Below are 14,807 nucleotides of genomic sequence, written 5' to 3'. Positions count from 1 at the left end.
AAAACTTTACCTAAGGCGGACGACGACAAAGATTGGAGACAGCAGGTGGTAGATCGGCTCACAGCGGCAACAACAAGAGATGAGAAAAAGGTAATTGTGAAGACAGCGGATAACGGTGGATTTGGCGACCGACAGTAATGGGAGGAAGAAAAGAGAAAAAAACTCTCGATGAAGAAAAATAAGGGATTGCGGCCGTTTAAGGGACCACTAAGTCGTGTACCCGGTATGCGACTTAGGGTAATCGTATACCTGGTCCACGATTTAGCAGTCTGCGTGCCAGATCACAAAGACTCGTGTACTGGGTATACAATTTAGTTCTAGTTGTGTACAAGGTACACGATTTAAACGTTATTGTGTACCGGGTACACGATTAAAAATCCTATTTTTGTCAATATTATTCACCCAACCCTATTTGTTAATAATTATTAAAATAAAATTATTTTTAAAAGAATTCCAAAAGGTTATGTCGATAATATATAAACATGTATATTGTAAAATTTAATAATCAAAAGTTGAAATATAAAAAAAAAATAGTATACATATTGAAAATTAGAGTAGTTTATAAATTTAAATATTTGGGAATTTTAAAATTCAAAAATAAAATAAAATATAAATATAATAAAATTATTTTTGTAAATAGAAAAATTTATAAAAAAAATATATAAAAGATGGAAATAAATATAAAAAAATAAAGAATAAATAAAAGTGTCTTCAGGATTGTAATTTGAAATATTAAATAATTAACATACCTATTGAAAATTAAAATAATATATAAATCTAAACATGGGAGAATTTTCAAATAACATACATGTTTTTAAAACAATATCTTGGTAGCTTAATTAACATACAAATGGCGATTGACAAAATAACATACATGCTTTTAAAATTAATTTTGACAAAATCGCCATTTGTATTTTAAAATTTTAAACATGAGGTGATTGGTATTCAGGATTGAAACTTTAAATTTTTTTAATTTGAAAATTAATATACTTATTTGGTAATCTAATTATCCAAAAATACAAATCACCTGCCATTTTGTCAAAGGGTTAACAAAATTTTAATATAGTAGAGAACAAAATAAACAATTTTTAAAAGTTCAGGGATTAAAGCAAACAATTTTAAAAGTGTAGGGACCAAAATAAAACAATATTCAAAGTTCAGACACTAAAATGAATATTTTTAAAAGTCTAGGGACTAAAATAGAAAATCATTCAAAGTTAAGTGACCAAAATAAGATTTATTCTAAATTAAATTATAAATTTAGTTTATATCATTCGAAAAAAAAATTAGAATTTAATTAGTTTAAAACTAAGTGAAATTTTTTTTTCCAATTATCGTTGAGATATATTTAGTATGATGATTAAAATTTACCATCATGGTTAGAAAAAAATTTGTAGTTCTTACCAACCTTGTCAATTTTGCTCGATTTTAGAGCGAGTGAATCTGCCAACCTACCTACCACGCGAAGAAAATGAGAAGAAATATCGAAAAAATAAGACGGAAAAGGAAAAGGAGAAGTGAAAGATACAAGGAGAGAAAAAGAAGAGAATGAGGAGAGGGGGAGGTTCTGAAAAATGAGAGATCGATAAAAATTGAACCCTCAAACTCATATAATAATTTTTATAATTATATAAGTTTGAGGATCAAGTTTGAGAACTTAATTTTTACCTTTAAAAGTTTGAGGATATAATTGTAATCCTACTTTAAGGTGGCTTTTACAAATTACCCAATATTATATTTAAATTAATAAAAAAAATATTTTACACTTTTTAAATAAGCTAAAATATTTATTATTTATAATATTTTTTTTTATTTTTTTTTTGAAGACCCATACATTCCTCATATCTATGTCGACTTCATAGATATGTTGAAATATTCATATGTCTGTGTAAATTTAATATCTAATGATAACTTTCAATTATTCGAACATAGATTATAAAAATTAGTCAACATAAACATTCTTGTTATCCGACTTTTTTTCGTTCGAGGTTAAAATTTTTACTTAACTAATTTAGTGCATACACTAGGGGTGGAGTCCGTTTGGTTTGGAAGTCAAACCGAATCGAACCGAAATCATTTATATGTAAAATCAAACCGTACTATTTGTGCAGTTCGAACCGATTATATTCGGTTTAGTTCGGTTTTGTAAATCGGTTTCATTTGTTTTTCTATTTTTGAACTTTTTTTTTGTTTCTTTTGCCTCTTATTTTCCTTCTTCCTTCCACTTTCTCTTGCCTTTTATTTTTCTTCTTCCTTCTTTTGAAATTTGTATATTCTCTTTTTCTATTTTACAGATTTTTCTAAACATAATTTAAATATTAATTCCCAATAAGAACGTGTCCAAATGACTATAAAAACTAAAAAGTTCTACAAAGTACACAATACACAAATTTCAAACAACTACCTTCAAAGTTTAAGTCACATAAAAGCAAATAACAAGCCAAACACTTAATAATAACATAGTAATACATTCCAAAAAGTTCAATCAATACAAACAAATTTGTTTGCTTGTCAATCATTATTCTCAAATTTGTTCATTTGTCTTTCACGTCGGTCTCCTTCACATTCTTCCCATTATTTGTCACATCACACTCTTTCTCCTTGTTTTTTTGCCTTTACCGCTTCGTTCAATTCCGTTATGAAGACTAAGAAAAAAATTATGAACTTGCTAGTAGTTACTATAATAAATATATGAATAAATATGTTAAAAAAATATATAAATATGTTTAGAATATATGAACCTTCCTCTTCATCTGCAATTTCCTCCAAGTATTGTCGTAAACCAATGTTAATTTGTTCAGAACGTAACTAGTTTTATGCACATACAAGTGCCTCAATAGTTGTTGGAGATAATGAGGTATGAAAAGGATCGATTACTCTCTCACTAGTGTTGAATACGGACTCAGAAGCAACTATGGATATCTAGAAGAATTCCCCTTCCACCAATCTAAGATATCAAAGTTATCCTCATGTTTAACACGAGACTCTAGTAAGAAAATATCAACTTCTGAATCCACACTTTGCGAATCATTTTTATCCACATCTTCAAAATCAAAATGGAAAACCTCTGAAGCACTTGCACTTGTAGTTCTAAATGGAGAACCTCTGGTGGTACATAAAGATTGACCTTTATTAGTAATTGACAGTGACAAATTGTATTCATTGAACAATGCTCTCAAAATACCCTATATCTTACTTCCCGGCTTTTGCCACATCAACATCAAATAATTTATTTAGGCAAGACAAAAAAAAATTTATCTTACAAAACGAAGGTAACATACAAGAATAAATTTGTTCTATCTTTTTTCCCCAATACTTACCAAATTTTTCTTGCATTTTCGTCGTCATTTCTTGCAAAAGCACATCATTAGGACCAGTTGCACTTGAATATTTTTTTATGCAATTTTGAACAATACTAATCTCATGGAAGACTATATTGGCAGTAACATACAAAGAACCTGAAAGCCTAACAATTACTTCATAGAATACTGACAAGAATTCGGTAAATATTCTCGCAATTTCCCAATCCATAGTGGTTGGTTTTTCCTCCCTATTCATGTGTGTCATAGTCTTCTAACCTCTCAAATGTCTTTTCAAATTTTACAATTGCCTCAAGCATTAAATAAGTAGAATTCCATCTAGTTAGAACATCAAGACACAACATGCTTTTACTATTTATGTTCTCTTCTTTGATACACTTATTAAATGTAGCAAGTCGAGCAAGAGAAGATCTAACAAACTTCACGGCATCTCGTATTCGAGCCAATAAATCATTAACATATTTTAGGCCATCACATACATTTAAGTTCAATATATGTGCATAACATCGAATATGCAAGAACTCACCATCTAACACCAACCCATGCTTAAAATGCTTCTTCAAATAAGCAATGGCAGTATCATTTGACGAAGCATTATCAACTGTCAATGTCATAACCCTTCCAATACCTCATTGTTTTAGACATTTCTCAACCTCTTTTCCTATCGTTTCCCCTCTTTGATTCTCGATTTGGGTGAAATTAATAATTCTCATATGTAATTTTCAATCTTTATCAATAAAGTATGCGGTCAAAACCAAAAAGTTAATATTTTGGATTGATGACCACCACGTATCGGTTGTGAGTGACACTCTATATCCTTGATTCACAAAAATGTCTTTCAACTTGTCTTTCATGCTATCATATATTCCCAAAATATCCCTAGCAATTGTTTTTCGAGAAGAAAGAATAAAATTAAGTTCTGCTAACGTTGAAAGTCCCATTCACAAACCTCTTAAATCCTTGGTTCTCCATGAATTTAAATGGCAACTCATCTATTACAATCATCTCAGCAAGTAGTTTCTGAGCACTCTCAATAGTAAACATCTTATAACTAACGGATGAATGTAAACTATCTCCAATACTCTCATTCTTCTTAAAGACCAACTTACTTTGTGTTACATCTAGGATGACATGCATACACCATACCACAATAGTTACATTTAGCATGTGGATCATCATCACTATATTTAGAACATTTAGTAAAATGATCTCATACCATAGATGAATTTTTCCTCTTTCTTCTATTTGCATGCTTTGAAACTGTCTCCTCACTTTCATCTTTTGGTGATGGTGGTGCCATCACAACAACATCATCATTGGAATCGTTGCTCTTGCTCAAGCTCATTGTGATGGTACCTATAAAGGGAAAAATAGAGAGAAAACTTATTACTATCAAAGTAAATGAGATTAAAATTCTATGAATAGTAAAAAAAAAAACCTCTAAAATAGAGGAGGTTAATATTAACCATAACTTATGGAAAAAAAAATTATAACGAAAACTCAAAAACCAATCCAGTCACCATCTCAAATATAAAATGAAAAATGGAAAAATGAGTTGGATTCTGTTTGGCTACCAAGACATAAGCAGAAATGCCACCACATGAGTTGGATTCTGTTTGGCTTAGTATGAAAATCAAACAAGAAATGCCATCAGACAATCAAACAAGAAATGCCACCACACTATTTTTTGACCTTAGATATGAAAATCATTGTTTTTTCAAATTGCACACCATAATAATATAAGTAGAAACTAGTAAAAGCATAAGCACTTAAGCAAAAACCTGAACGAAATGGGTGGAATCTTCTGTCGAGAGAGAATTGAGGGAAGGTGAATCGGAACCGTTGGCATCGAGGGAGAACTGAGGGAAAGTGAAGAAATGGAAGCTGGAACCTGAACGGAATGGAATGGGTGGGATGATAGAGATAGAGATGATATGGAATAGGAACCGTCGACGTCGAGGGAGAACTGAGGGAAGGTGAAGAGATGGAAGCCGAAACCTGAATGGAATGGAATGAGTGGAATGATAGAGATGGAGATGAGATGGAATCGGAACCGTCGATGTCGAGGGAGAATCGAGGGAAGGTGAAAAGATAGAAGCTGAATTAAAGAGTGAAAACTGAACTCTGAAGTCTAAAGGGAAAAGACGTGAAGAACGACGACTCGCAAATTCCAATAAACCCTGAACGTATGTGTGTGTGTGTATATATATATATATTAAAACGGTTCGGTTCAGTTTAAGAAGCGATTTTCAAACTTGGAACCGAACCGAACTGTTTAAATTTGATTTTAACATTCCAATGAACTGCATTGAATCGAATTTTTCGGTTTTGTTGATAAAATGGTTCGGTTTTGCAAATCGGTTCGGTTTATGTGATTTCATTATCTACCCCTAGCATACACACATAAATAAATAGGGCTAGTTGCATAAATAGAATTCAAGCCCAAAATAATAGAATATGTAGTACAAGGATAAAATAATTGCATATGTAGATAAAAAAAATGGTAAAAGACTAAAAAACTCATGCCTAACCACCATTTTGCTCGATTCTTCGCAGTTTTCTCAAATTAAAAGCTACCACTGATAGTTTCTATCAATTGCTATCGATGATAGTTGCTATCAGCGATAACTTTCAATTTGAGAAAAATTAATACAATCTTGAAATATTAACTTTTAATTTGCTATCAATTATCAGTAGCTATCATTGATTCACTTTCATCAATTGGAATCAACCTTGAAATATCAATACTTAAGGCTATCAGTGGCTATCGATGATAGATTTATAAATAGTGATCAACTTTGAAAGAAGACCAACAACTTTGATTACCACAATAGCTATCACTAATAATCTTTTATCATGGCTATTATTGATAGCAGCTATCAGTCGTTATCACTGATAGACATTCATCAATTAGAATCAACCTTGAAATATTAACACTTAATGCTATAAAAATTAGACTTCTATAACTGGTTATTATCTTTGAAAGAAACTCGATATATAGATATCACCTAAGTTCTATCACCGATATCACTAATATCACTCATATTGTGGTTATCAATGATAGCTTCTTTCACTAATAACATCCATTGATAAGATGCTATCAATGGTCTCACTAATATCATGCTATCAGTGATAGTTCTCTATCACCGATAACGTGCTATCAGTGATAGCTTCTATCACCAGGTAGCTTCTATTACTGATAACATGCTATTAGTATTAGTTTCTATCACTAGCAACATGCTATCAGAAGTAGCTTCTATTAATCATAGCCACTGAATACCTTTTTGCCCCTTTCTTGTCCTTCCCAAACATTTATAAGTCACTTTTCTTTTCGATGATAGCTTCTATCATTGATAAACATGCTATTAGGGATAAATTCTAGGCATTCCACTTATATTTTAGTTCGAGATTCAACTTTATTAATTAAATTCACTAAGTTGGCTATCAATGATAGATTTCTATAAGTGGCTATTAACTATAAAAATATAATCAAAGATTAAGCTATCAATGATAGAAAATATTAATGGCCATCACTAATAGACTTTCATTTGCTATTTATATCTATTATTTCTTATAATAATCAAACTTGATGATTTGCTTATTGGTGTTAAGTCATTTATGAATTGAGTACTTTCAAGTCTTGGATATGAAACTCAGCTTCATATTTCTTGTGAAAAAAAAGGGAAGAAGAAAAAAAATCAAATAAAGGAAAGAAAAATTTTTAAAATAAGAGAAAGAAAAGAAGCAAAAACTGGAGAAAGGGAAGAAAATCGGAGAAAGAAAAGAAAAGAAAATAATAAAAAAAAAAGGGAAGAACCAAGAATTGGAGAAAGGGAAAAAATAGAAATAAAAAAAGAATAAGCAAAACCCGAAGAAAGAAAATATTTTTTTTTTTAAAAAAAGAAAGAAAATAAAGGAAATGAAAAAAAATAAAAATTAAAGGAAATAAAATAAAAAATTAAGAAAAGAAGCAAAAATCGGATAAAGCAAAGAATAAAAAAAAAAAAAAAAGAGAAGAAGAAAAAACGGGAGAAAAAAAAGAAAATGAGAAAAAGGAGGGAAAAAGAAAAGAAAGGAAATAAAAAGACTAAAAAAGGTGTGCAATAAGACAGACAAGTGAGAACAAAATTAAAAATTAAAAATAAAATTCAAAAATTGACTAATCAACTCATCTATATTTACAAATATTTTAAAGATAAAATATATTTTAAAATTTTTTCTCTTATTTTATTATCTATTACAAATATTCAAATAAATATGCTTCCTTTCTTTTCATCTTTTTTTTGGGCCGAAAGCCCACTCATTTGGGCCTCTTCAGTAGGCCGAGAACAGCCAATATAACCAGCAACATAAATACGATGGCTCCGGCAAGAGAGAGGACGGCAGAAGCTGCCACTTGCTTGCAAAATCTACCAAATGTATCGCACACTTTGTTCCACCGCACGTGCGAGTTGCCATTATAGCCCATAACTCCGATGGCCATGACGGCTCCGGTGCCGGAGGAGAGCAGCGCCACCGTCACGGTGTCGAGAAATATGATCAGTACAGTTAACTTATTATTGCTCAGATTCTTGTTGCTTAATCTAAGCAACAACGATAACAATCCATATGAACTTGTTATTACATTTGTTACGAAAAGGTACCTTCGAAAAAAAATTAAATAAATAAATATGATTTAGTTCAATGTATTACTTAATTAAATTAATTAGGAGTAATGAACAATAATAAATTATTGAAAAAAAAAAGAGCAAATTTTGAGTTAGTTTAGGCTTATGTGAATTAAATGGGAATAAGTTGAGTTTGATTTATAGAATCTCTCGAAATTAATTTTAGTTGGAAGTAATTATTTTCAAAAAGAGGAAAAAGTAAGAATTTTGTCGTAGAGCCTTTCAATCTTGACTAATTGATAGAAAATTAAAATATGATATGGATTAAATCAGTAATTTGCCTTACAATTTTCATTTTAGCCAAGAAAAAATCATTGGGAAAATATATTTTTTTCGTGGTTGAAGTCTATAATGGGTGTCTATTTGGTTTTAGAAGTTTCTAATAGATTTAAGGTTTTTAATATTTAAAATTTAGAAAATTAAGTTTAACTAATCATTAAACTTATTTAATTGTTAGTTCTAAATAAACACTTTTGGGAGGCGTTTGATTAGTTATTATAGTTGAGTTATAATAGTTTGTTTTCTTGGTTTAGATTATTTTAATTTATGTTATAATAATATGTGTTTGAGATATAAACTATTTTAGTTTGAGAAGAAAATAGTAAATACTGTTGCAAAAGAATAAAAAAAAATGATGAATGTAAAATAGTAAAAACGGTGACAAAAAGTAAACACTATAACAAATGAGATTTTGAAATAATATTAACTATAGCTAATTGGGGACTACAAAATAGTAGTTATTATAGTTTTATGATAGTTATTGCCCCAAACGGTCCCTTAGTCTACTAAAAAAAATAAAATGTTTCTAAATAGTCCGTGAACTTTGAGATTTATATCTAATTAGTTTCAAAGCTTTCAAAATTACAAATCTAGTTCGTACACATTTGAATTTTAAAAATTCACAGATCTACTAAACACAAAATTAAAAATTTAGGATTCCAATATAGACATAAAGTTTAAATTTATGTATCCAAAAGAACAATTAGTTTTTAAAATTTTAAAATATTTCAAAAGACATATTAGAAATAAAATCAAATGTTGAGAGATCTATTAGACACTCATAAAAAAATTAAGTGACCGAATTTGTAATTTAACCTATTTGAAAACTTCACATATCAAATAAAACACATAAACTCATATTTCATGAACCAAAAGGTGTATTTTGTTCAAAATACTTTAAAAAAAAAAAAGGAGTGAAAGCAATATTCAACTCCAACAAATCAATTTAAAATCACTCAAATACTATCAATATGTTTAAAAGAAATCAATTCATATAAAAAAAGAAAATACAATTCTTGAAAGAGATGAAGTATAAATAGAAAGAAGGAGAGAAACTTACACAAAAGCAGACAAATAATACCATTTTGCAACCACAACAATTTGAAAAGGAGGAAGTTTGGAGGAGATAGTAATAGGAACCACCTTTGTTTCTTTGCCAACTCCCACAACAATGGCTGCCACAGAACTCAACAAAATTCCCAAAACCCTAAAAATCACTTCTAACTTCCCACCACAACTCATTGAAAATTCTTCTAATTCTTTGGTTTTTTTTTTTTTTTGTTTTTTTGTTTTTTTCCTCACTAAAAGGAGTGTTTGGATGATGGGAAAATGTGGAAGAGAAAGTGTGGGAAAGTGAAGGGAAAAATTAAAAAGATGGTGGAAAAGAGATGGGGTGGTTAGTTTGTAATTAAATTAGTGGGTGAGAGGCTTTTTTCAAACTAGTTATGTGTAGCTTTTTAGTTGGTTTTAAAAATGATTCTAAATATATTTTAAGGAAAATCTATTTTGCATTTAGATTTAAAGAACCACAAGAAGGGAAAAAAAAAACTATTGGCAAACATTCCTATCAAAATTTTATAAAATAAAATACTTGAAATAATAATAATAGTAAAGGCAAATATCAATTTTATACGTCTGAACTTTAGAGGATATATCATTTTAAACCAAAAGTTAATAATTGTATCAATTTAGACTTTGAACTTTTGAAATTATATCAATTTAAACTCTTTAATATCTTGGATTTAAATTGAAATATTTATGAAAGTTCATGATTTAAATTGATACATTTATGAAAATTTAGAGTTTAAATGGATACAGTTATGGGTTTGAGGGATTAAATTAATACAACCACCAAAGTTTAAGATTTAAATTGATACAACCACCAAAGTTAAGGATTTAAATTGATACAATCCTAAATTTCAACAAATATTAATTTGAGATTTAAATTGGTACAACTCTCTAATGTTAAAATATAAATTTAGATTTACCTTACTAATAATAACTATGATTTTAAATTAGTGATTTTTGGAGAGATAAAGACCCCCAATGGACCAACTTGCAAAAGCAAAACAACCAAAACCGGCTTTCATTTATGATGGGATTTGGCTTGTAATTAATTTTGGAAATGGGGTAGATGACTTGTATATAATTTTAAGTTTCGTTTGATAATCCTCGAATTTTTAGTTTTTTTATTCTTTTAAATTTTAAAAATTAAATTTATGAAGACTATTTTTATTTTTATTTCTTTATTTTGTTGTAAAGTTAGGGGAAAAAGATGATTTATACAAATTTTTAAGTCTCCTCTAATCATCATTTGATTTTTTATTAAAAAAAATTAAATTTATAAATACTATTTCCTTATATGCTTCGTGACTTTGTTGTAAAGTAGGGGTGTTTTCAAAATCTCATACAAGTTTCTAGAATTAATTTTTTTTTAAAAAACGATTGGAAAACTTGTGTTTTGTTTTTAGTTTTTTTATTTTGAATTGAGTTGTTTTTACCAATTTCTTAACAATTTAATGGTTTCATCTCGGAAACATTTGAATGCATAGCCAAATTTCTAAAATAAAAATAATATTCTAAAAGCTATTTTTATTTTTATGTTTTTAATGTTAAGAATTAGTGCAAACTTATTTTGCAAATTTTTAATTAAATTAGTTTTTTCTTTAATTGAAGTTAATAGCTTTTATTTAGAGTTAGTGTCTCCTAAATTGGAGGATAATGGTATAATGGTTTAGTGGATTGATTAAGGGAGCTTTTCTAGGTTAGTGGTAGAAAATTAAGGATAATGCATTAGTGTGTAGTTTCTTATTTTTCCTACAAATACTTGTATTGTTTCCACTTAAATGAATGTAGAAATTAATTGGAACACTTAACCCTTCATGCAATATTTGTTTCCACCTTTCGTTCTTTTCGATTTGTTGTTTTTCGTTACATAATATCAAAGCATTCAGGTTCTTTGTTTTATGTTTGAGTTTAAATACTTGATGAAGATGAATGGTGGAAACATCATTTGTGTAGACAAGCTTACCGACGATAATTATAGTTATTGGAGGTTGTGTCTGGAAGTTTTTCTTCAAGGACAAGATTTATGGGATCTTGTTTCCGATGACAATTCAATTCTAGAAGATACTTTAGAGAATGTTGAGGCACAAAGGAAGTGGAAAGTCAAGTGTGGCAAAGCCTTATTTGTTTTGCGAACTTCTATCAACAAGGAGTATATAGAACATGTTCGTGATAAGAATTCTCTGAAGAAAGTGTGGGACACACTTGAAAGGTTGTTCACTTAGAAGAATACAACAAGATTGCATTATTTGGAGAATGAACTTGCTAGAACAACTTAAGGTAATTTTTCAGTTTCAAAATATTTTCTGAAAATTAAGACTTTGTGTTCTGAAATTTCAGAATTGGACAATGAGGAGCCTATTAGCGATGCTCGTTTGCGTCGTTATCTTATTCGTGGACTGCAAAAGGAATTTATGCCATTTATTTCTTGAATACAAGGTTGGGTAAATCAACATTCGATCATTGTGTTAGAGAATTTGCTCTCAAATCAAAAAGCACTAATGAAACAAATTCTTGGCAACAACAAGCAATCTCATCCTGAGGTGGAAGCTATTCTTTATACAAAAGACAAGGGAAGAGTCAATTATTCTTCCAAACGTTCTTCAAATGATAGTAATGATTCCAAGGTTGAAGGGTAGTCCAAGTGCAAATTGAAGAGATGTTTAAGGTGCGGCAAGCCAGGACACATCAAACATGATTGTCGGGTGAAGGTGGTATGTCATTGTTGTGGAAAATCAAGTCATATTAGACCGAATTGTCGTGTGGTCTCAAAGAAGTAGAAGCAAATGTTGTACAAAAAAATAACAAATTTGACCAAATTAAATGGGAACAATACTTATCAATTAAAGCTATTGATCAATCCATTAATTTGCATGCTAATGTTTCTATAGATTACAATACAGATTAGATTGTTGATTCTGGTTGTTTTCACCATACAACTGGAAATGTTTCTCTTCTCTCTAATGTATGTACTCACCAAGCAAGAAGAGTAATTGTGACGGTTGATAATTCCTTACATCCTGTTATTGAAGAAGGGCATGTTAATGTTGAGAACGGTGGTATTTCTCTTACAGATGTTTATCATTTTTCAGGTTTAAAAAAGAATTTGGTTTTAGTCTCTCAAATTGCTGACTCTGGGAGGTATGTTCTTTTTGGATCAAATGATGTTAAAATTATTTCTGATTTTAATAATTTTGAAGATGCTGTTTTGTTCACTTTGAAAGATTCTCTCTATGTGTTTGTCTGCAAGTAATGCGTATGTTGAAAATACAGGTCAAAATGATGGTGCAACACTTTGGCATGCTCGGTTAGGCCATGTTGGTTACCAATTGTTAGAAAGAATTTCTATGAAGAAGCTTCTTGATGGTGTCCCTCTCTTTAAAGAAATACACCATGTTGTGGTTTGCCTTGGTTGTCAATTTGGTAAGTCACATCGTCTTTCTTTTCCAAATTCATATAACAGTTCTACTGGTGCATTGCAGTTAGTTTATTCAAATTTAAAGAGACCAATTAAAACACCTGGCTATTTTGGTTGTCGTTATGTTATGATTATTGTGAGCGATTTTTCTCGTTTCACTTGAGTGCATTTTTTGAAGCTAAAAGTGAGAATTTTTTCAAGTTTATCCAGTTTAAGGAGCAAGTGGAGAAGGAATCTTGGTTTTCTATAAAGTGCCTTCACACAGATAATGGGGGAGAATATATGTCTGATCAGTTTTAGAATTATTGTAAAGAGAATGGGATTTAGTGCCAAATAACTTGTACTGACACTCCAGAACAAAATGGAGTTGTTAAACGTAAATTAGCACATCTTACATCCATGTGCTTGTCTTGGCTACATGCAAAGAATCCTCCAAGGGAGCTATGGGCAATAACTATTCAGTCAACTTGTCATGTCATAAATCGCTTACCTCCATGGGTAGGGCCGAATCTATCTCCTTTTGAGGTACTATATCATAAAAAACCCAATCCCAATGTAAATTATCTTTGATTTTTTGGGTCAATTTGTTATGTTCACATTTCAAAGGGTAAACATACCAAATTGGACCCAAAAGCAAAACATTATATTTTAGTTGGATATGATACTCACAGGGAATAATGAAATGTATGGGTTCAAAGACGAGGGAAGTTTTTGTTTCTCAAGATACGGTGTTTGACAAAGTTTCGTCAAACCAAATGGATGCAAATTCAAAGAAAGAAGACATTATTGATTTGTCACCTTTATTTACTAATGATGTATCAAATGAGAATGATATTAATGTTAATCCTGGAGAAAATGTTGAGGTAAATGAAGATACTGAAATTGTTGCTCATAGATCTTCTAGACCAAGAACACGACCTAGTTATTTATCTGATTATAAGGTATAGTTAAATAACTGTTCATTTGTATCTTTTTTTTTTAATTGGATATTTGTGAAGATGAACCTAGTCTTATAATGAAGATAAAGGAATTCTTGAATGGGAAGAAGCAATGAAGGAGGAAATCTTGACTTTTAGCAAGAATAACACGTGGGAACCTGTTCCAAAGTTAAAAGAATGTCGAGTTGGTTACTTGTAAATGAGTTTACAAGTTAAAGAAAAATCCTAATGGTACTATCAGCAGGTATAAAGCTTGTCTTGTAGCTCGTGATTTTTCACATCAATATAGTCTAGACTATGAAGAGACATTCAGTCTTGTTGCTAAAATAGTAACCATTCCAACAATTTTTTCATTAGTTGCTTGTAAAGATGGAAAATTGTGACTGTTAGATGTGAAGAATGTTTTCGTTTATGGAGAGTTGGATTGAGATATTTTTCATGGAACAATCTCATGGTTTTGTTTCTAAGGAGTTTCCAAGTTTTGTGTGTTGACTCGAGAAGGCTTTGTAGGTCTTAAGCAAGCTCCTCATACTTGGTATGGTAAGATTCCCCAGTATCTTGAATTTTGTGGGTTTAGATCTTCAAATGCAAATTTAAGTCTATTTGTTAAAAAGACAACTTTAGGATGTACTATGCTATTACTCTATGTTGATGACATGATCATAGCAGGTGATGACAAAGTTGAAATTAATAGTCTTCGAGATGCTTTGTCTATTCACTTTGAAATGAAAAGTTTTGGTGAAGCAAGATGTTTTCTTGGTTTGGAGGTTGAAAGGTCACATGGATACTTTGTCTCACATAAAATATATGCAGCGAGTTTATTGGATCGTTTCGACATGAATCAGTTAAAACCAATGACTACTCCCGTGGAGCCATCCTTGAAGTTGATTAAAGAAGAAGGAAAACGATTGGTTGATGCAAAACCTTTTCGACAACTTGTTGGTAGTTTAATTTATTTAATTATCATAAGGCTGGATATTTCTTACTCTATTAGTGTTGTTGCCAAGTTTATGGATAAACCATGTGAAGCTCATTTAATTGCAGCAAAAAGGATTCTACGATATGTGAAGAGTACCCTATGTTTTGGCTTGTTGTACAAACAAGCTACATCTTTTATTTT

General features: G+C 30.2%; 1 protein-coding gene across 2 annotated transcripts; it reads right to left on the bottom strand.

Annotated features, from left to right (window-relative positions):
• Positions 1–7,497: 7,497 nt before the first annotated feature.
• On the bottom strand, positions 7,498–9,703 carry LOC120088521 (CASP-like protein 1E1). 2 transcript variants are annotated; one of them, XM_039045908.1, is made up of 2 exons: positions 9,327–9,703; positions 7,498–7,903 (listed from the first exon to the last, which is right to left on the bottom strand). In XM_039045908.1, exons 1-2 carry the CDS (start codon positions 9,506–9,508, stop codon positions 7,621–7,623), a joined length of 465 nt encoding a protein of 154 aa, XP_038901836.1. In that variant the 5' UTR covers positions 9,509–9,703; the 3' UTR covers positions 7,498–7,620. The 2 variants fall into 2 exon arrangements, with proteins under 2 accessions (XP_038901836.1, XP_038901830.1); XM_039045902.1 differs by having other exon boundaries at positions 7,524–7,963; positions 9,327–9,679.
• Positions 9,704–14,807: the final 5,104 nt, after the last annotated feature.

Source organism: Benincasa hispida, chromosome 1 (genome assembly GCF_009727055.1).
Source record: "Benincasa hispida cultivar B227 chromosome 1, ASM972705v1, whole genome shotgun sequence".
Classification (NCBI taxonomy): domain Eukaryota; kingdom Viridiplantae; phylum Streptophyta; class Magnoliopsida; order Cucurbitales; family Cucurbitaceae; genus Benincasa; species Benincasa hispida.
The sequence above is the reverse complement of the archived record's forward strand: the minus strand, read 5'-3'. Positions and strand labels throughout refer to the sequence as shown.